The sequence below is a fragment of the Lutra lutra genome, chromosome 2 (assembly GCF_902655055.1).
Source record: "Lutra lutra chromosome 2, mLutLut1.2, whole genome shotgun sequence".
Classification (NCBI taxonomy): domain Eukaryota; kingdom Metazoa; phylum Chordata; class Mammalia; order Carnivora; family Mustelidae; genus Lutra; species Lutra lutra.
The window spans coordinates 195,170,422-195,194,226 of NC_062279.1; the positions used below are offsets into that span (position 1 = coordinate 195,170,422).

The 23,805-nt window shown below is 34.3% G+C and overlaps 1 protein-coding gene across 6 annotated transcripts in view; it reads right to left on the minus strand.

Moving 5' to 3' along the window:
* Positions 1 to 23,805, minus strand: part of EPHA5 (EPH receptor A5) — a 356,553-nt gene that overhangs the window by 78,932 nt on the left and 253,816 nt on the right. For 3 of the 6 annotated variants that reach the window (XM_047719425.1, XM_047719423.1, XM_047719421.1), the window contains 3 exons: positions 22,102 to 22,226; positions 14,646 to 14,805; positions 5,756 to 5,861 (listed from right to left, as the gene is read on the minus strand). In XM_047719425.1, the coding sequence (XP_047575381.1) occupies positions 5,756 to 5,861; positions 14,646 to 14,805; positions 22,102 to 22,226 (391 nt within the window). Of the gene's footprint in view, positions 1 to 5,755; positions 5,862 to 14,645; positions 14,806 to 22,101; positions 22,227 to 23,805 lie in introns of those variants that run through there. The other 3 variants (XM_047719424.1, XM_047719422.1, XR_007125337.1) reach the window with 2 other exon arrangements.

Genomic DNA, 23,805 nt, shown 5'->3' on the forward strand with positions numbered 1-23,805 from the left:
TTTCTTTACCCATAGTTGGTGCTATTCTGTTTATGAAATTCTGCCCATTGATTTGACTACAAAATTTGAGTGGAAACACCTCGAGAAAAGGGCATTGCTTTCTTGTTTCACATGCCTTGGACTTATCTTGGTGTTTGATGTGCTACAGATGTTCAATAAGCAGATTATTTAAAGAATATGGCAGATGGGGACGCCTGGGTGGCTCAGTTGGTTAAGCAGCTGCCTTCGGCTCAGGTCATGATCCCAGCGTCCTGGGATCGAGTCCCACATCGGGCTCCTTGCTCGGCAGGGAGCCTGCTTCTCCCTCTCCTTCTGCCTGCCACTCTGTCTGCCTGTGCTCGCTCTCTCTCCCTCTCTCTCTCTGACAAATAAATAAATAAAATCTTTAAAAAAAAAAAAAAGAATATGGCAGTTATAACTTGTTGCCATTTAGAGATCTGAATAAAATTTACAAAAGGCTAAATTTTAATATTATTTTTAAGCAATAAAAAACCTAAAGCAGCATCTTACATAAATCTACTTTTCTTCCTTTAAATTTCTAACATGATCTCAGTATCTAAATTTTGATAGATTACACTTCAAGTACGCTCTCCATGAAGAATTTTCGGCTCAGAAACTATGGGACATTTGAAGTGAATTGAGTTTCCATTGTTTCATTAACAAAGAGGGAAATAGGATTTGCAGTTATCTATCCAGCCAGAGGATTTGAACATGGATAGGACAAACAAGGGAAGATTTTTGCCCAGAAAATAATTCTTTTTACAGACATTAAGTCACCCCAGACACTAACAGTATCATTACAGGAGTATTATAATATTAAAGTCATGAATGAATAGCCTTAAAATCACATCAAAGGCTAAGCAGCATGAGGAAATTCTTCCACCTCATAGGGTTTTTGTTGTTGTTGTTGTTGTTGTTGTTTTGTTTCTATTTTTAAAACTGGTGAACAGCTTCAACTTCTTCGTACTTATTTGCAAGAATGTGTGCAAACATGTCAGAGTGTATGTGTATAATGTGTGTGTCTTTAACCTCTGAGTGTACCTGTGGAACTGATTGAAATAAAAAAGCAAAACTCTAGATTTTCTTAAAAAATAAATTCATGAGCATGTAATAGATTCAGGGGATCAGAAACAAAGCATTAAAAAATATTGTTTAATACCAGGATGTCTATATTGACCAAGGTTCAAAGAAGAAAGTTTCTCTACCCGGAAAAATGTTTTCCTTTAAATTTTCTGTACCACTAAATCTTGTTAATTTAAGCTTTATATCAGGATAAGACGTATCCAGTAAACAAGAATTAGGCACCAACTTTGAAATGGAGACAGAAAAAAAGTAACTTAAAGTAATCAATGATCACCTTCAAAGGAAAGAAAAAGGGAAGAACATTATAAAAGATTTTCTCAGACATGTAACTGGCAGTATGAAGATGACAATCATTAATGAAAAGTTAGTTCATGGGCACCTGGATGGCTCAGTTGGTTAAGCAACTGCCTTTGGCTCAGGTCATGATCCTGGAGTCCCAGGATTGAGTGCCATATTGGGCTCCCTACTTAGAAGGGAGTCTGCTTCTCTCTCTGACCCTCCCCCCATCATGCTCTCTTACTCATTCTATCTCTCTCTCAAATAAATAAATAAATAAAACTTTTTTTTAAAAGTTCATTAAGAAATTCACATCTATAACGTAGTATCTATAAGGAGAAAAAACATAAAATTAGATCAATGTGCACTGTCATTACTGATAAAAGGGAAAAATTAAACAACAATTACAGCATGCTGTGCATATCAGGAAGTTTAACTTGTATTCATCTTAGGGCAATTGGTTCATAATTTGCTGAGGAATGTCAGTTGTTTTGTAATCCAATAAAAAGCATTTTAAAATTAATGGCAAAAAAAAAAAAAGGAGAATCTAAACTCTGCAGAAAATGCTCTATGGAATATTTAGCAACTCTAAACAAAAAGATCACACAAATTCTAAGATTGACAGCATCCTAAGATGTTATAATTCTTTCTATTTTTTAAATGGAACTTTTAAATGGAACTTTTTCCTTTAGGATGGATATCTGTTTACATTATTTTTAACTGTATCTAGATAGGAAGACTCCAAGAGTATAATCACTTTTAGCCTAAAAAGATTATAGTCTCTATATTTGATTTATTTATCTTTCATTTATTTTAGAACAAAAAGTTCATTTTTTTATTTGAGATAAATTAGCCCCATAATATTCAATATGTTATAATCCTCAGTTTTTTTTTACTTGGTATGAACAAAAATGCCAATTATCAGTGAAAATGTATCTTCAAGACATTTTTCTTTGGGTCCAAATGGTATAAATTTCCAACAAATATTACATTCAAAGTAATATTAATATTTTTGCAACATATAAAAATTATCTGTATCACCACTGAGTCAAATTATTTGTAATTCAAATATATTTTACCTCAGAGCAAATATCTGATTTTTATAAACTCAAGAAATTAAAAAGTAACAAAATAGTTTAGGGTGAGAGGATAGTCTAAATTTCATTATATTTATGTGTGTGCGTTTATCAGTCATATTTGGCAAAAAAAGGAGGGAGAAACAAACATAATTCCCTGTCTTCAGATCAATCCTAGAGCAGACTTTTTTCAATAACTTGTCAGTACTTATAAATAATTTCCTAAATACTGCTGGGTTTTGGCTACATTTCTTCATTTAATTTTTACCTTATATGATAAATCTTTACTGACTTAAGTCTGGAATTGTAAGTACTACGAGATAGGCACACATTCCTTAGTCCAGACAAATTTGCAAAGCTCATTATCTTGAACCAGATAGGAAAAGACCTTCAAGAATGATTTCATTTAGTGCTCACTTTGGCAGCACATATATTAAGAATGATTTCATTTAGCTTTTGAGTAAGTATATTTATATAAAACAACATAAAATAACTTATCCATGAAAAATAAAATAAGATGGCCAGAAACCTTTTTTTTATAAGACAAACACTCCCTGAAATTCAAGAATGTGCATTCAACAAAATGAAGTAATGAAAATTTCATGCAAAAAAATATGCTGGTAAAAAAATACAAGTCTCAGATTTTGGGGGTTAAGATTGGTTTCTCCTTAAATAAAAAATTCCTAGTCTTTGCGTAGTAAGCTGTGTTATGAAATTAAATTGAGAAAAATTTTAATATAAATAAACAAGGTACAAATTAATAAGGTATTGCTATTTTTAAAAAGTAATATACTTCTACAAGACAATATATTCAAAAATTTATCTTAGCAAGTCTCAGATTTAGTTATGCTGAAACTTAAGCTTTGGGTCTACCTTTGACCTTTGAGTGTAGATGTGATTCTAGTATAACTGAGAAATTATACTAAAATTTAATTATTCTTATACAGCAAATCCAGGTACCTATAGAATTCACATGGTGCATGTGTGCACACACACACGCTAAAGCATTACTACTCTTCAGTTACCAAGTAATAGGTTAATTGAACCTTCTCTCAAACACTTTGTCTAATGCTACAGATGCAACAAAGTGAATTGTTTTTAAGTTAATTTTGTGTATATATTGGGGAAGAAAAATTTTTGAGAACAAGGGCTGATTCACATACAAGTAAGCAAGAATCCATAGCTGAATATCATCAGTAAATTCACATTAACATTATGTAGGTTAAATAAATATAGTGTGGATAAGTATATAATAAAATACATTCTATATTTGGTTTGTTCCTTAAGAAAACCTTAAATACATAAATTTATTAGACCTTAGATCTCAGATATTTCCTCCAGTTTTATTCACTTCCTTCAAATGTGGACCTAAGAAATACAGTATCTTCTTATGATCTCCATCCCCTAACTATAACTAACACTTCTGGATTTATTGGAAAGGAAGAAGCCAACTTGTATCTCAGTCAGAAGTAAAGAAATGGTTTTACAAACCATCTCTGAAACTGTATCATAGTTATCAATCCTTTTGAGGTAGAAAAGACTCATATCATGTGGCAGTTTTTGTGATAGTTACCATATACTCAACCTAATTATCTTATTTAATCAAAATCTGAGCAAAGTTTTTAGGACAAAATTTTTATCTTCCAGGAAACAGGGACATAATCAGAGTATTCTTCCCAGGTGACTTCAGAGAGAAAAGAACTGTAGAGCACCAGGTAACCAGCCTTCTAGTCAAATAGGGCCAGTTGTCCTCACAAGATCACAAACTGCTTCCTACTTACAAATTCTAAAATGCATCACTGCTGGTCTAACATTAAAGTAAGTGGTGGATTTCTAGGGGCACCTGGGTGGCTCAGTGGGTTAAACCTCTGCCTTTGGCTCAGGTCATGATCCCAGGGTCCTGGGATGAAGCCCTACATCAGGCTCTCTGTTCAGCAGGGAGCCTGCTTCTCCCTCTCTCTCTCTGCCTGCTTCTCTGCCTACTTGTGATCTCTCTCTGCCAAATAAATAAATAAAACCTTTAAAAAAAAAAAAAGTAAGTGGTGGATTTCTAGATACACTCTTCAGAAAATTTTGAACATTCTTAAATAAGCAGGAACTAGAAGAAAAGGAATTTTCAGATACAAAAAGAAAGGATGTTCAAAGGAATATTTTCAACAATGTTTTATGAAAATAAATTACTGTAATTTAAGAATATAGCCATAAATCTTTTCAGAATACAATATGCAGTATATTGAAAAGTGCCCAATTCTGTATATTTATGAGTTGAATATGTGCTGAAGAGTCAAAAGTAAATACGTAGAACAGGAACAAAATCAATACAAATATTGATTTTCTGGCTTTTTTTTTTTGGACCTTACACTACAATTTCATATATTTATGCAAGTTTAAATATTTCCATGAAGACTTTCATCAAGTTCTCTGTAATAGTCTAACACCAAAACAGTTTCAGATGGACAGCTCTCATTACTGAATGGCCCTTCTGACAATGGCCTGGTTTAAAAAATGGAAATACATTTGTTGTAGGAATAGAGCATACGCATGTTTTGGTTTATTTACTTATTGTTATTTTAAAATATTTCTCAGAAAGTTGATAATGCTCAGCACAATATCAGGAAATCCTTTCTATGTACTTGCTGTTGGGTCTCTACCTCTTTTATTTTTGTTCAAAATGAAAAATGTAGATATGTAACACACATATTAATATGTCTATTGGTACGACATTCAGTACAATTCACTTTAAATCAGTATACGCTACGATTGATGTATTCAGATTGAAATCTTCAGAAGCTGAAAAGAAAAGCAGTCATGAGAAAGGGTTGGTTATTTCTCAGAATGTTGGTTTGCCAGAGCGTCTGTTGTCATCCATCACCCTGTGAGGATAGAATGCTGGCTAAGTAGAATTATTAGTCTTACTCCTCTGAGTCTACCAGGTATAGGCACAGGCCTTCCCAAACACTAAAATCGAAGCAGATAACCATAAATAATTTTGAGAAATAACTCTGAGAAAAAAAAAAAATCACATTTAAAAAACTATGTTAGAAAAAATATGGTTAAAAGCAGAATACGTAATAAGTTAATAATTAACTTAATAATTAACCCTTGCGAGGAGAGCATACCTGAAAAAGAGAGATTCTGTGTTTAAAAGTTAGCACTTCATATGGACAAGGTCAAGCTTAAAAAGACCTGATACGTTGAGGTTATCCACTGATACATTGGTTGCCCGATTGGTTTTAGGATGTGCTTAACGGCCAAATGGTCAGATCAAGGTAAAGAAGAGATCAGGTGCAAAAGTTCAAAATCACAGCTTCCTCTCTTACCTTCCACTGAGGAGGAAGCCGACAACCACTGCCAACAAAATGACTCCCACTGTCACGGACACAGCAATTATAGGAATCTGGCTTTGATCGCTGGATGCTGCAACTGCTGATAGGAAACACAGGGAATGGAGCCCGTGGTTAAAGAGATCATATGCATTCGAATACGAGCTGCTTAATAGTCGCGAATCGATGTGTGGTTTAAGCAATTCCCCCACACTTGGCCAAGATTTCCCCCTCATATCTCTGCTCAATGGTGTATAATTGAAAAGACATCTTTGGGAGAAAATATGTACTCTCCAAGTGGAAATTTGAAAGAATCACGAAGTCACTGATTATTTCCTTGTCATCATAAAAAATGAATGTAATTGTTTACATAGTATTTATCGAGGGATCTTGGGTTTGCAAGATAAAATGAAACTTAGTCCTTGACATCAAACACCTTCATCTGAATAAGAGCTGCTAAGTATATGAGTTCTGACATTTTAGAGTTTACATGTGGCTGTTCTCCAGAAAAAAAATCTTGATACCTCAGACAGGGTTGTTGCTTTTTTTTTTTTTTTTTAATTTCCCCATAGACACAGGTTGAACGTCAAAATGTTCTGGCTATGACTTCAGTGAATATTAAGATAATATTACTATTCCCAATATAAGTTTAAAAACTGTTTCAAGCAGAATCTAGTCAGTGAGCATACTTGATGTGTAGGACTACTTTTCAAAAGAGATCAAGGCATGCATTTAGAACTTTGAGAAGTCTCCAGTAAAAGTAGATTCGTTTACATCATCTCTTTTTAAATACACGGCTTCCAATGAAATATGCTACATTTTAACAGTACGATCGTCGTTAATAGGAGGAATATGGACATGAGTAGATAGTTGTACCTCAATAAGCACAGAGATATTTATTACGCATTACTAGGCCAAGAAACCTATAGCGGAAAATAAATTTTACTAATGTTCTCAAAAACTGTTCAGTAAGATACATACTATACTATCGCTTAAGAACATAATCATTTTGATAAATTCAGAATGGCCTTAGCTCGCCTTCCTAACAAATTTTAAGTCATCAAAAGTATTAACAACTATACTTTCCATGTTTTGTTTCTTATAACCCCTTACCAGATCTTGACCCCATCAATAGTTTTGGACATCCAAGCACTTCCCTTTCCATGATTGTCACCTCACCCTTGATTCTTTCAAAACAAAATTGACTGATTCTCTGACACTTCGTTCACTTAAATTACACTTTTAACCCTTTCAGACCAGTCTTCAAACCCAATATCAACAATAGCTTGGTCATGTATGAGAAAGACTGTTATTGATAATCTAAATCTATGTTCTTACCCTCCCTTTTCTTGGATAATAGAATGGTTCAGTGGTTCTTTATCTTGATTTTTCTCTCCTATTATCTGATGTTGAAGTCTGTGGAATTCAGCCAGTGTGCAATAGAATTGGGGTAGGGTAAAGCTACTCCACTATCGCAAAGAGCCTAGACCCAAGATTTGCTTTTATAATCCCTAAACTCAGATTATTTATAACATTGCTTTTTCTCAGTTCTTTAATTTTCTTTTTAGTACGGGGGATGTTCCTAGAGAAAATCATGCAGACTTGGTCTATATACATGACATTATTTTTATTGGGCTCTAACTGCCGTTCCAATTATTTTGATTCTCTCTTACTAATTTCCTGACAAAATCATCCCCGTAATGAGTCCTTCTCATTTTCTCAAAAAACTAACTCATTACCACTTCTCGTGTTTCAGAAATGTTAAACTTTATAGATAATAAAGAGTGATGAAGTCTGAATGCCATGGTTAAATAAAACTGTATGGGTATGCAGTTTTCCTTTGCTTTACCTAACTCCAAGATTAGAATTCTTTCTCTCTTCTAAGACCTGGCACCTTCAACAATCTCCCTCCAGGGAAGTTTTTCATTACCTTACAGGCTACTTCTCTGCTATCTACAAGCCTGAACACATAATTCTCCTTAGGGGACACAGATCCTTACACCTAAACTTAGTGATGTTGGTGGATGGAACTAGAGGGTATCATGCTTAGCAAAATAAGTCAATCAGAGAAAGACAACTATCATATGATCTCCCTGATATGAGGGAGAGGAGATGCAACATGGGGGGTCGAGGGGGTAGGAGAAGAGTAAATGAAACAAGATGGGATTGGGAGGGAGACAAACCATAAGTGACTCTTAATCTCACAAAACAAACTGAGGGTTGATGGGGGGAGGGGGTTGGGAGAGGGGGGTGGGGTTATGGATATTGGGGAGGGTATGTGCTATGGTGAGTGCTGTGAAATGTGTAAACCTGGCGATTCGCAGACCTGTACCCCTGGGGATAAAAATATATGTTTATAAAGTTGTAAAAAAAAAAAAAAAGAAAAAAATCAACTTAAATTTGAAAACAGGTTCAACATTTAGTAGGCCAAAGCAAAGTACTTATCCTTATCAAGTCTCATTTCATTAATCTCCAAATAGGGATAATTTTTCCTGGATCATTATAATTCTGTTTAGAGATAATATTTAGCATAGTGCTTCAATTATTGTCAGCCTTAAACAAATAGTAGATAATATTTCTGCATATTATTATCTGATCCTGCTTTGTTTATCACTCTTATTATTTCCTATTTGTCAGCATCTTGACTAAGTTATCTAGAACCAGCCTCATTTTCTGATGACCACTGTAAATTCTCTCTGAAACTTCTTCTGTCTTTGAGTTCTATGTGTGATGTTCTGGCTGCATGCAATAAGTACTTTTCCATTTCCCTTACCATGCATTATAGGGCATTTGACCTTGTTGAACATAAACTTTGACCTTGAGATTCTGCTCCTCTTGGTTTCTATGACGTCAGATGAGTTGTTTTCTCTTTTTCTCCACTCTGAAGTCCTACTTTGTCAGTTCTGCTGGCTTCACATTCTCTCCCCGTTTCTTATGCCTGAACAATTTCAGATGAATGCTGGCTCTTAATCCTCCACACTCCCCCGCCACCCAGCTCTTCACTCTGTCTCTCTCCTTCCCTTCTTTCTTCTCTCCCTACCTCTCATGGATACTTCTTTGCATATGGCATCAGTTAACTATAAGCTGATGAGTTCCAAATTTATACTCCCAGCTGTTATTTCTCTTCAAATTTTGACTCTTAAAAAAAAAAAGACTGCTTTCTTTTTATTTGGATTGTATTTTCATATAAAAACAATATATATAGGGGACGCCTGGGTGGCTCAGTTGGTTAAGCAGCTGCCTTCGGCTCAGGTCATGATCCCAGCGTCCTGGGATCGAGTCCCACATCGGGCTCCTTGCTTGGCGGGGAGCCTGCTTCTCCCTCTGCCTCTGCCTGCCATTCTGTCTGCCTGTGCTCGCTTGCTCTCCTCTCTCTCTGACAAATAAATAAAATCTTAAAAAAAAACAAAAAAACAAAAAAATATATATATATAAAATCAGCCCTTATATCACATCCAACCTCAAGGGTATTAACAAAAACACATCAATAAATAAACATACCATAAATCTAATTTGACTAATTTGACATAAGACTAATTTGATCTCTTTTCTTCTGGTTTCTTTCAACTATCACTGAATTTTCTTAACTCCTACTTGCCTATTAATTAATAAACACGTTCTCTGTTCTTCTGTTTTTCCCCATGAATTATATTTTTTCATCTGATAGTCACCTATTTGATTCAAATCTGCTTGCATATGGTTCGTTGGTGTTTTAAGTGTCCCCTTTGCCTTCTATGTGAGTATTCACATAAATGTCCAAAAATATCACTTTGATCATGTTTCCCTGACCAAAAAGTTAATAAGCATTTATTATCTATGAAAAAAAAAAAGTCCCAAATTCTCCATCTAGATTTCAAACTCTTCTAACAAAATTCTAACGGATCTTTCCGGTCTCAATGTGGCATTTTGGCACTCTGAGATTTAGTTTTGGAGAGAGGGGGCATGATTGATCAGAAGTAGGTTTAAAAATGGGACAATTTCAGACTAACCAAATATTAATTTGGAGAAAAAAATATGGATGCCTCATACTGTCAAATGCTTCATTTTTTTTTAAATTTTATTTATTTATTTGAAAGACGGAGATCACAGGTAAGCAGAGAGGCAGACAGAGAGAGAGGAGGAAGCAGGCTCCCCGCTGAGCAGAGAGCCCGATGCGGGGTTTGATCCCAGGACTCTGGGATCATGACCTGAGCCGAAAGCAGAGGCTTAACCCACTGAGCCACCCAGGCGCCCCAAATGCTTCATTTTCAATAATTGACAAGACCTACTCTAATTTAACAATATGTTAAAACATGCATAGTATGGGTTAACATCTTGCAACAAAGTAAGTTTTAGTGGCATACCAAAAATTTTCAAATGCTTAAATTAATACATTTTATGAAAATATGTTTTAGTAATGCCAAATCACAAACATTAATATTTACATGTTTTTATCTACTGTTCACTTAAATCAGATCTTTTGGTATAATAGACAATTAAATCAAGGGCCTATGAGAAAGAATTTAAATAACATTTTCATTTTTTAAAAAAATTTCAGCATTTTCTAATTTCCTTGATGGGATTTAATTATTTTACTATTTCAAATGTACTAATTTTTGTGAGCTATTTCTATTAAATATAATTCATTAAGATTTTGTACTATTTATTCCTTTGTTTGCCCTGACAGCATCAATAATATCCCCAATATATCAGCTAACTTGAAAATATATAGAATTGAAAGGTACTGTCAAAACCTTCATACTTCTTCAGGGAAAAAAATTATAAAAATAAAAAATATATAAAAATAAAAATAAAAAACACAAAAAATATAATTATAAATTGTAATATCTGATTATTGTTTTAATATGTCATTAAGTTTTTTTTAATCTTTAAAGATACGAACCTCTAGTCACTCACATTTCCTATTTTTTTTATATGTCATATAGTTTTTGAAGAATTACTGAGGAATATTTCAGAAATGCTTAAAAGCAAATTTGGGGCAACACGACACACCACTACTAAAAGGATATTTGTTATAAACATTAATATTCTTTAGTAAACAATGTTCCTTTTTTTCAATCATTATATACTTACATTACCCCTGGAAACTTTAAGAGAGCATACACTGAGAAATCTTATTGATTACCTTATTTTGCTTCTTATACTCCTGGTTACAAACCGATATTATATAGATATTCTCTACATTTTAGCTCTATGTTTAAATAGTTAATCATGAATCTGTAAAGATTTGTTGAAGACAGATTAAAGGGTTTATGAATGCCGGGCTAAGAATTTGGGAATCTTTCTACCACAGCTGTAACTACGTATTAATTTTCTTAATTAAAATAATCTGATCAAGGAAAATACAAATCAAAACCACAGTGAGATACCACCTCACACAAGTCAGAACGGCTAAAATTAACAAGCCAGGAAACGACAGGTTTTGGTGAGGACGAGGAGTAAGGGGAACTCTCCTACACTGTTGGTGGGAATGCAAGGTGGTACAGCCACTCTGGAAAACAGTATGGAGGTTCCTCAAAAAGTTGAAAATAGAGCTACCCTATGACCCAGCAATTGCACTATTGGATGTTTACCCTAAAGATACAAATGCAACAATCCAAAGGAGCACATGCACCCCAATGTTTATAGCAGTAATGTCCACAAGAGCCAAACTATAGAAAAAGCTTAGATATCCATCAGCAGAAGAATGGATAAAGAAGATGTGGTACACACACACACACACACACACACACACACACACACACACTGGAATATTATGCAGCCATCAAAAAACTGAAATCTTGGGGGCCTGGGTGGCTCAGTTGTTAAGCATCTGCCTCCAGCTCAGGTCATGATCTCAGGGACCTGGGATCAAGCCCTGCATTGGGCTCTCTGCTCAGCGGGGAGCCTGCTTCTCCCTCTCCCGCTCCCCCTGCTTGTGCTCTCTCTCTCACTGTGTCTCTCTCTGTCAAATAAATAAACAAAATCTTAAAAAAAAAAACAAAAACTGAAATTTTGCCTTTTGCAACAACATGGATGGAACTAGAGGGTATTATGCTAAGTGAAATAAGTCAATCAGAGAAAGACAATTGTCATATGATGTCACTAATATGAGGAATTTGAGAAAAAAGAGAGAGGATAGGGAAAGGGAAGGGGAAAATGAAACCAGATGAAACCAGAGAGGGAGACAAAGCACAAGAGACTCTCAATCTCGGGAAACAAACTGAGGGTTGTCGGTGGGGAGGCAGATGGGAGGGATGGGGAGGCTGGTGATGGACACTGGGGAGGATATGTGCTATGGGGAGTGCTGTGAATTATGTAAGACTGACGATTCACAGACATGTGCCCCTGAAACAAATAATATGTTACATGTTAATTAAAAAAAAAAGTTATTCTGACACTTGATTAAAAAAAAAAAAAACTCGATACACATAACATTTTAGATGAATCTCCAGGGAATTAAGTCAATTCTAAACTGTCACATACTGTATGATTCCATGTATAGAACATTTCTGAAATATCATACTTTTTGAAATGGATGTTTAGAAACTAGTTGTCAGTGATTAGTTATGGCACAGGAACTATTCCCTAAGGCAGTTGGTATAGTTATAAAAGGGCAACCTGAGGGATCTTTGTGATATGGCACTATTCAGCATCTTGACTATTATGGTACATATACAAATCTATACATCTGACCAAGTTGTATCCAACTTAATATGCACATATGTCTATACACACACTCAACAAGTAGTAAAAAAAAAAAATGTGAGTAAGATTGGTGAGTTTATCAATGTCAGGATCCTGAATGTGATATTATGCTATAGTTTTGCAAAATGTTACCACTAGGAGAACTGAGCAAATTGTACAAGAGTTCACTCTGCACTGTTACTTACAATTACATATAAAACTCCACTTATCTAAGTAAAAATTTCATTGGAAAAATAGAATAGCATTATTTCAGCAATTGGGTTATACAGATTTGAATCAAGTAGGTAGGAACTGGATGAAAAGAAGTGATGGATTGGAAAAAAAAATCATAAAAGAAACACAAAGGTGTTTGGTAAATCTTGGTAAATGGGAGTTAAGAAAAATTCAGTGATAGTCTCAAAGCCTCAAGACAATTTACATTAAAAGAAACCAGGGGAAAAAAAAAAGAGTTAAGTAGATTGGCTGGACGGTTTCATTCATGCTAGGTTTATTTGCTGGTGCATTTTTATCATTGTTGTTGGGAAAGGGGATGATATATGGGGCCAAATTAAAATATGTTATTTATATGCATACAAAGTTAAAATAAAGCAGATAATAGGCAGTTATAAAATATAAACTAAAACTTGAGAGAGAAAGACCAGTCAGATTTTTTCCATCCAAATCCTCATGTTAAATAGCCTTTCTAAAATAAAGATTTTATATTCCTATGCTTATCGTTTGAATTCGGTTCTAGGACAATATGCATGACATACAAGATAATACAGATGAAAAAGAAAAACCCTTTATAGCAATTTTATGGCCCACATACAGTATAAATTAAAATTCATGAATTTTAAAAATTAAGCAAATCAATAACATCATGCATCATTATTATGAATTGAGTAACCAATTAGAAAAGTCTTTTAAAAGTGTACATTCAAGGTAATGATCTTCAGATAATTTTCTGTCCTAACATTCCTGAATGATAAAAAAGAATTTTCTTGGGGTCCCTGGGTGGCTCAGTGGGTTAAAGCCTCTGCTTTCAGCTCGGGCCATGATCCCAGGGTCCTGGGATGGAGCCCCACATCGGGTTCTCTGCTCAGCAGGGAGCCTGCTTCCCTTCCTTCCCTGCCTCTCTGCCGACTTGTGATCTCTGTCTGTCAAATAAATAAATAAAATCTTAAAAAAAAAAAAAAAAAGAATTTTCTCAGTAGTGGTGACACATTAAAGCCAGTATTCGTTTTTTTTTTTTTAATTTTTTTATTTTATTTATTTATTTGTCAGAGAGAGAGAGGGAGAGAGAGCAAGCACAGGCAGACAGAATGGCAGGCAGAGGGAGAGGGAGAAGCAGGCTCCCCGACGAGCAAGGAGCCCGATGTGGGACTCGAACCCAGGACGCTGGGATCACGACCTGAGCCGAAGGCAGCTGCTTAACCAACTGAGCCACCCAGGCGTCCCAAAGCCAGTATTCTTAACTTCCATGCACCAAATGAAGATACGTACACACACACATTTGACATTTCACACTACTCTTGTGTGTCATTTTCTTCATAACCAAGAATTAAGAATGTCAGTTTTTCATCTATAAGTAAAAGCAAGCTACTGTTTTCTTCTAATCTTGCTTTTAATGTGTGCTTTAGGACAAGTAATCTAAATATTTTGTTTGATGATAAAGATAAAAACGTTTTATGCTATGTTATTTAAAAAATGGTACAAGAAATGTTTTCCAGAAATATTTCCAGACCCTTCAGTTAGAGATACTGCCAGAGATTTTGATTTTTCAAAATGATCAGATTGGTTGCTGAGACGGCCATTTTCTTGCCAAACTTAATACTTATGCACGCTCCCTGTAGAATTTTTAAAGAAAGACGAAGCCTGATTGCATTGTTCAATGAAACAAGTAAAAGTAAACGGCAACAATTCAATAAAGTATGGCAGCTGTGGAAAGAAAGTCTTTACAAGCAGGTTTAAACATTTCTTAAGGATCTCCTGATGTTTCATCTCCCAGTAGACTAAATGTGATGAGGAGCACGGTCCGATGTGTTAACCCACTAACCCACCATAATAGCATGACAAATGCTTCCTACCCGAAGGGGTCATGCCTGGGAGAGAGAGAGAGAAGCAGGAGACTGACAGAATGCCCAGGGAGCGTATTGATCCACTGACTCTTTGCTGGTAACCATTACAGAGACATGAGTTGACAGTAATTAAAATGACTTACACACTGGGATGGTTTCAAACTCAAATCTTCGACTGAAGACACCGTAGCCTGCTGCTGTGCGTGCTCGAATTTGGAAGACATATACTGAAGCTGGTTTTAAGCCCTCTGCAGTCACAGTTGTCTCTTTAGATTTGATAATTGTATAGCTGGTTTCTTGGTCCTTGGATTACACATGTACATACAATAAAAAAGTCAATATGTGAATTACTGATGATGATAAAACTTAGAATCATAAATCAGAAAATCAGAAACTAATACTTGTTATTAGTACAAATATACTCTTCTAGGAAAAAAAAAAAAAAAAAAAAAAAAAAAAACCTCTCCATCCTAAGTGTGCTAAAAGTGTTTCCTAGAACTCAGGGATGGTGGGTAACATGTTCTCTGGTCATCCACCATACTTGTCTTTGGCACAAATAAATTTGTAAACTTTTCAAATGATTTGCAGAAGATGAATTTTTTTATAGACTCTATTTTAGTATTGGTATTTGTGTGTTTGTTTTTCTCATAAATTTTTATTGGAACACATCTAACATGCTGCCTGTTCACAGGGGAAAGTAGCAAGATCTCATATATTTCCAGGTTTAAGACTTGTGCTTTATATCTTTGGTGATTTTTAATTTCTAATTACATTTAGGGCTTAAGAGAAGGAATGAGGACTTGGCTGGAGAACTTTAATTTCAATTCATTAAGTCTAAACAAGGATTACTAAAGAAAAACTAAAGAAATATATATTTTTTATTTTTTAAAAGCTTTCCATTGTTTCACATTTATGTATTTGAGCTGGGTGAGTAGTGAATGGAGATGGAGTTAAAAAAAAAAAATCACTGTAAAGATAGCTTGTAAACTTCCTACTTCGACTGCTACCAAAGTCTACACTAACCATACATAACTTCTCCCCACCTCTGAGTTAGTACATTGAATCTTAGACCTACACACTGAATCTTAAACCTACAAAGATCTAAACACACAGTCCCTCTTCTGAACTTTCTCTTCCCTTGTATTTTTCTGTGTGAATTCTTAACTACCCTTGTATTTTCCTTAAGGTGTTTCCACAATTACTACATTTCTGATAGATATTACAGGTTGAATTAATGATAGGTAATGGTTAGAGATCTTTTTCCGTTTTTAGGAATTGGTCTTTACTTACAGTATCTTGATTGATGATTGTAAACTATCATTTTCTAGATCATTTCAGAAAATTTTACTTTACTAATAGAAGCATGTAGAGAGGGTTTTTGTTTTTTTTGTTGTTTTTTTTTTAAGATCTAATGGGAATAACATGTAAAGGACTTTTTTTTTCTGAAATGAGAAAAACATTGAAAACAAGAATATAACAATTACTTCTCAAGAATCCCAATAGGGAATATGATTATTATTTAATCTTCATAATACTATTAAAATGTAAAGTAAATGCAAACCATGCTCCTTTTCCCTTGAAGTTTACAATCAACAGCAGCATATCATGCTGTGACTTTAGTGTGGACACAGAAAACATGCTAAAATATAGCAAGTCAATTTTTACTTTTATCCTCAATTATCTTATATGTAAAGTTAGGATAGAAATTGGTGCCTGGATATCCTCATAGACATGTTATAAGAATGAAAAAAAGTAATGCATGTGAAACACTTACTAAACTAGAAAGTACATGGTATAATTGTCATAATTATTATTTAAATTTTTTCTACTTTGACAAATCAAAGTCAATGGCTAATCACATTCTATTCTATCACCAATGCAATCTAAAATATACAACCTATCAAACATTTTTTAAAGCAGTTTTACCGTTCCTCATGTAATAAAGTCAAACATGTAGTATTATCTTAGGGTTAAATTCATCCAAATTTCTATATAAATAGGTATGTTCTAATTTCTAATGCAAATAGGTTTTCTGATGCACTCCACGCAAACAACTATTTTTTAAAAATTTTTTAATGCACAGATTAATAATAAAATGCCAATTCTTTAAAGTGCTTAGGAAATACTACTAGAGTTTTGCAAGGATTTAAAGTATGTCATCAAATCCTATAAAATTTTACCAAGAAATTTCAATCATTTTCTTCATTCACAAACAGTTATTAACTTTCTCCTTTATACTCTAATTGACCCCTTTATACGCTAGGAATAAGGCAGTAAAAAAAGCAATTTCTTGATGTGTTCCTTTTAAAGGAGGTAAATAGCTTCTATAAACTATTGTAGTTACTGATGTTCTGTGGCTGCTCAAGCTTAAGACTAAATATACAAGACTTTCTCAGTAAGATTATACTATTCACTTTGGCTATAACTGAATAGTAATTTCAACAAGAACTGATAAAATATATGTTTGTTATTACCTGCATTTTGTTTAAAGAGAAGTTGGTTTAAATATCTAGACAAAACTAAAGATTCTGGTATATTTGATATAATTAGGATTTTTACATAAAATATTAACATTTATAATGTAAAGTAAGAGGTTTTTTTGTTTGTTTGTTTTTAAAAAAAGCACAGAATATCAGAGTTAGAATTCAAGCCATGCAATTGTCTAAGGAAGTGTGCAAATGTGAATATACAACTTAACCTCAGTTTTTTCTTCTTTAAAATGGGATAAAATTATTTATTAAGAGCATTGTAAGCAATAGACACGGAGACAGAGATGATATATGGAGCACCCAGCAAATCTCCACAACATAACCAGTTCTAGGTAAATTTGACTTTGAGTTCTGTAGCAAGATGGTAAATTTAAAGTAAATTTAATAAAAAGAAAAAAAATTAAAATTTTGTTGTAAACTCCTAACTATTGAAGTTACAATTAATATGTCTTGTAAAATTATTAGAAGCGGACACTTCTGCCAGATTGGGGGTGGGGGCATTATAGGGAAACTGGCATGCTGCTCCTTGAAATATTGGATGATCTAATAACAATTGCATAAAATCACACAACACTCTGATTTCTATAATAACATGTATGTCTAAGTGGTTTCTTCTCTGAGTTCTAATTTTGCGTTCTTTTTCTGGGTCAATTGAAACCTATAGTAACAGAGGGACTCACCAAAGCATACAACGAAGGGATGGAAAACCATAAATACACATTCTGAGTTACTTAAGCATCTTCCAAAATTTGCTTCTGTTCCACTCTTTTCAGTCACAGTCGTATTATAATTTCCTTTTTATCACAAACCCTATATATACATCTTCAACACCCACGACCACCAGGCTGCCAGATCCTGGTCAGGGCAATGGCTTTTGCTGCCTTCATGCTCCCACTGAGCAAATGAGCTACATTCCCCAGCTGCTTAGCAAACACTGTTCACATGCAGGGAGGGGAGGGCTTCAGCAGAAGGAGCCAGCTGGCAAACACCCTGCCAAGGGGCAGCTTCCCTTTGCCTCTGCCTTTAATTAAGAGATGGCAATGAGCCCATCACCATGCAGGAGCAGAGAGGCCCAATGACCTCTATTAGAGCAGGGCAATGGCAGGCAGTAATGCCAGCTGGCAAATGCAGAAGCCCTGGAAAGCTCTGCCACCTGTGTCTGGCCAAGAGCCATCCAATAAAATGGCGGTAGCCTCTGAAGGTTCAAAATGAGCTCTGGAAACCTATCAGGACCCCCATCTCAAAACATGCTATAAGAGCTCATTATCTTTTTCTTCCTCTTTTTCTTTTCTTTTTTTTCCCCCCAAAAGTATTGAAAAAAAAAAAGGAAAACACTGACCAAGAGAAGTTAATAACTTCCCCCAAATAATATATAAAGGTTTTGCTGCTTTTTAGGAATATAAATGGACAACTTACTCTTCATTTACTGAGACTATATAGAAATAATTTCCTAAGTTATTTTTTTCTTAGGCTGAGTTATAAAAATAATAGAATGTATAACACAGCATTGAATGTAAGATATTAAATATAAAGTTAAATTTTCATGAAATAAGTATAATTTAAAAAATTGAACTATGAAGGAAATAATTCCACAATATGGTTAAAATTCATTAGAAGGAATATTAAGAGAAAAGGACTTTGCCTATCATTTGTTGAAAAACTGTTTCACTTAAAGAAAAAATTATAAATCCTTGCTTTTATTATTATGCATATGAGACTCACGCACATGCTGGTAACAGTAAAAACAATGAAAGATTACTCATAAGGGGAAAAAAATAGGATAATTTCATCAGAAACAAAAAAGAAACCAGACATTTGGTCTTTTGGTCCAGCTAGTTGCTTTAGGGGAAAACCATACCAAAAAAAAAAGCCATCAAATTTTAGTCTTCTTGCTGTTGAACTTTATTTCATCTACAATATATATTCAAATACAGAGTTTTGGTGAGTAGTAGTCAAAATTTTTTTAGATACTCCCTTTTTTAATTTATTTTTTTAAAGTAGGCTCAATGCTCAATTTGGGACTCAAACTCACAACCCCAAGATCAAGAGTGTGTGCTCCACTGACTAACCCAGCCAGCACCCCTGGTACATCATTATTTTTAAATGTCATTATACATTTCAACTTCTTTTGAAATCAACTTCAATTACAATAAAAATTTGAAACTCAGAATACTTACAAAAAATCAGTCTATGTTACATATGTATATATATCCTGTTTTTCAATAGTATACAGTAATAAAATTTATAAAACAATGAATAAGGATGTAAACCTTGATTTAACAAATTATTTTGGATACAGGGTGTGTTTAGATTGTAGAGCTCTAGAATTTAAAATGCAGTTTCGAGTACTACTCCCAGAGAAACAAGAATCAATAGGGAATATTAATGACACAATATTTTACTCGATTTGTCTTATTTTTTATAATAAATACTGTAAACCATATCCCAAAATAGTTTTTTGGTTTTTTTTAACATTTTATTTTTCAGTATTCTCTACACCCAGCATGGGTCTTGAACTCATAATTCCAAGACCAAGAATTGCATGCTCCACTGACTGAGCCAGCCAGGTGCCCCTACACCAACATAGTTTTGTCTCATAGGTATTGTATTAGAACATTCTTGGTGAATAATATATTTGATAATACATTTTTCTTTATGAAATAGAAGTATCTTCATTTATGTTCCCTAATGATTCAATAGTTATTTGTAATGCTGCCAGCAAGTCATTCCTAGAACGGATTACTGAGTAATCCTTCAAAAGTAATAATCTGTTATTTATTTACCTATTTATAAAATCAATATAAGAACTTAACACAGGCATTCAAAACCTAGAAAGGATATGTAGACATTTCCACTGTCCCCTTGTCCCCACCACTACTGTTTTATTATCATTATCTTCACACAGGTAATTGTTAAATCAATGAATAAAGAAACAATTTTTAGAAAATAAAAACCCTATAATGCTATGCGTTATTTAATGTATTTCAATGTATTACCTATACTCTTTCATCTATGCATATACACAAAATGTTGAATTTTTAAATAACTTTCATTAATAGAATATAAGTATTTTTCCTGGTATTTTTGCATCAGTACAAGGAGAACCATTTATTCCCCTCTCTTTTCCAATGTGCTAACAAGGACAATTTCTCTGGGATTGCAAAGTTTTTAACTTCTTCCTAACCTCTTCACTATTCACTCTAACAGAAAGAGTGATGGCTCCATGAGTTTAGGGAAAGCAATTGAGCACATGTGGCTGGGTCTTTTCCTTTTCTTTCCGGATCTGCTTCTCTGCATATGTTTGTAATGTTTTCTGCTCCTACTTTCATAGGAATCATACTCTTGAGTCAGAGTTCCCTACCCACCAGTCAGAGTCTCGTTGGAGCACTCGTCTATCTTTATCTCCTCTGTTAGAAGCCCTGTTGTTCTAAGTAGTGTATGCCATTCAGATCCAGACTGTATAAAAATCAAAGTAAAATGGAGGTGGGAGATATAGGAAGACCCATGGTGACTACATATCTAAGCTATATACTATAGTTCCCCTTTAGAAATTCACGTTTACCTTTATTTTCCATCTGTCTTATTTCTTTGTCAATAGCTCACTTGGTTGTGGATTCAGAAAAGAGAAAAATGAATAATTGGTGCCTTTATTTATTTTTTTTTTTTAGGATTTTATTTATTTATTTGTCGGAGAGAGAGATAGAGCACAAGCAGGGAGAGTGGAAGAAGGAGAAGCAGGCTCCCCACTGAGCAGGGAGCCTGATGCGGAACTCAATCCCAGGACCCCGAGATCATGACCTGAGCTGAAGGCAGTCGCTTAACCAATTAGGGGCATCAACCAGGCACCTCTAATTACTGTCTTTAAAACTCAAGAACTTTTATGGAAAAACATGCAAGAGTAGACCTAAGAGACAACTCCAGAAAGAAGAAATTAAGAAAATGTAGGAAATGGGAGGCGTACATTTTTGCTTTTATGTCTTCTCATTTTAAAATGCAGTTTATAGGGCACCTGGGTGGCTCAGTGGGTTAAAGCCTCTGCCTTCCGCTCAGGTCATGATCTCAGGGTCCTGGGATCGAGCCCTGCATTGGGCTCTCTGCTCTTCAGGGAGCCTGCTTCCCCCTTTCTCTCTGCCTGCCTCTCTGCCTACTTGTGACTTCTCTCTCTCTGTCAAATAAATAAATAAAATCTTTATTTATTTTTTTAAAGATTTTATTTATTTATTTGACAGAGAGAGATCACAAGTAGACAGAGAGGCAGGCAGAGAGAGAGAGAGAGAGAGAGAAGCAGGCTCCCCGCTGAGAAGAGACCCCGATGCGGGGCTCGATCCCAGGACCCTGAGATCATGACCTGAGCTGAAGGCAGCGGCTTAACCCACTGAGCCACCCAGGCGCCCCTAAATAAAATCTTTAAAAATAAATAAATAAAATGCAGTTTATAATACAGTATCAGTTCTTTATACGGATTTTAAAATTATGCTTTATATTCACATCTGATCTACCCATACCTCCTTAAGAGCATAGGTATTAGGCAGGGTTAATGGCTATAGCCATATGTATTTTTCCTTGTAGTACACGGCAGTCGGGACTGAAGTTCAAGAACTGAAGCAGTTAAAACACTTTCAAGGGGCGCCTGGGTGGCTCAGTGGGTTAAGCCGCTGCCTTATGCTCAGGTCATGATCTCAGAGTCCTGGGATCGAGCCCCGCATCGGGCTCTCTGCTCAGCAGGGAGCCTGCTTCCTCCTCTCTCTCTGCCTGCCTCTCTGCCTGCTTGTGATCTCTCTGTCAAATAAATAAATAAAATCTTTAAAAAAAAAAAAACACTTTCAAAATGTTCTATGACTTCATCTTCTAATGCTGTGAAACCTAGTTAAGCTGATGTTAGACTATGTGGCAGTAGTCCGGCCGCACAAACTATCTGTCAGTAGCAGAACAGAGTACTCCCTCTACATTTCTGGCCTCCATAATCATGACCGCAGAATCAATTGTCATTGATTTACACATAAAATTGCAACATGCTTTTCTAAAAATTGGATAATTGCAGTTGCTAAAGTGAAAAAAGAAAAAGAAGCCGAAGAAGATAAAAGGACATTCTTTATCTTATTATTCTTACCTTTTCAAAATATTTGATTTCGTACTCTAGGATGATTCCATTTGGACGATCTGGCTCTTGCCAAGACAAAGAGATGCTGTTTTTTGCAATCTTCCCCTTTTTCACATTGGTGACTGGAGAGGGAGCTGCAAAATAGTGTAAATACAGAGTTGCAGGATTAACAGAGCCCTGAAATTACAATGAGATATAATGTAGCATAATACTACATTAACAATTTAACAAGAACTACATAAACAATTAAACTTTCTTTTAACCTAAAAACAATTTTACTTTCTTTACATAATAAAAAGTTCTAGAGATTATAAAATGTTTTACAAATATAAATCAAATATCCTGAGAATTTTCTTAAAACTATAGTCATATAGAATCGTTAAGTGTACATTTTCTCTATGAAGTTTAGAAACATAAATGAACTATCTTATTTTTCTTACAGAATAAAGATATTCCTGATGACCTTATATATCGTCCATGTTTCTAAAGTTATTGGCACTGCATAACATATATCCTATTATGCTAGTTCACATGATTTTATATTATATGTATATATATGTATGTATATATATACATAAAACCACTTTTTCACAACATTTAGGCTCTTTACTTTTTTAATCATGTGGGTGCTATAGTCATTAATAAAATCATCAGTTAAATATAGTGGGGGTTGCTTTCCAAAATATATTATTAAACTTGCAGTATTTCTTGAAAATAATAGTAGATAAGATAAAAATTTTCCTAATCTGAAAAAAAAAATTTCTTAATCTGAAAGTTTTTCCTCTAAGGAACAAGGAAAAAATGTGCACTCCCACAATATAATATTAGAATTCCTAGCCACAGCAATTAGGCAAGAAAAAGAAATAAAAGCATCCAAATTGGAAGAAAGTAAAAGCATCATTATTTGCAGATAACATGATACCATATATATATATATGGTATATATATATAAAGCTAAAGACTCTACCAAAAAACCTGCCAAAATTAATAAATTATTTTAGTCAAGTTGCAGGATACAAAATTAATATACAGAAATCTGTTGTGTTTCTATACTTTAATAAAGAACTAACAGAAATAGAAATTAAAAGGACAATCACATTTACAAATACATTAGAAAGGATATATATCTAGGAATAAATTTAACCAAAGACATGAAAGACCTGTATTCTGAAAACTATGGACACTGAAGAAAGAAATTAAAGACAACACAAATAAATGGAAAGATATGCTATGCTCATGGGTTGGAGGAATTAATACTTTTTAAATGTCCATACCATCCAAAGCAATTTACAAATTCAGTCTACACCCTACCAAAATACTAATGAAATTGTTTGTATAACTATAACAAATAATCCTAAAGTGTGTACAGAATCACAAAAAAACCCAAATAGCCAAAGCAGTTTTGAAAAAGAATAAAGAACTCAGAGTATCACACTACTTGATCTCAAACTATACTTCTAGGCTATAGTAATCAAAATAGTATGATATTGGAAGAAAAACAGACACATAGACTATGGAATGGATAGAATAGAAAGTCCAGATATAAACCCACAGATATATGGCCAATTAATTTATGATAAATGAAGGAAGAACATACAATGGGAGAAGAACAGTTTTTTCAATAAGTAATGTTCAGAAAATTGCACTGTCACACGGGAAAGAATGAAACTGGACTATTATGTTATACATGAAAATTAATTTAAAATGAATCAA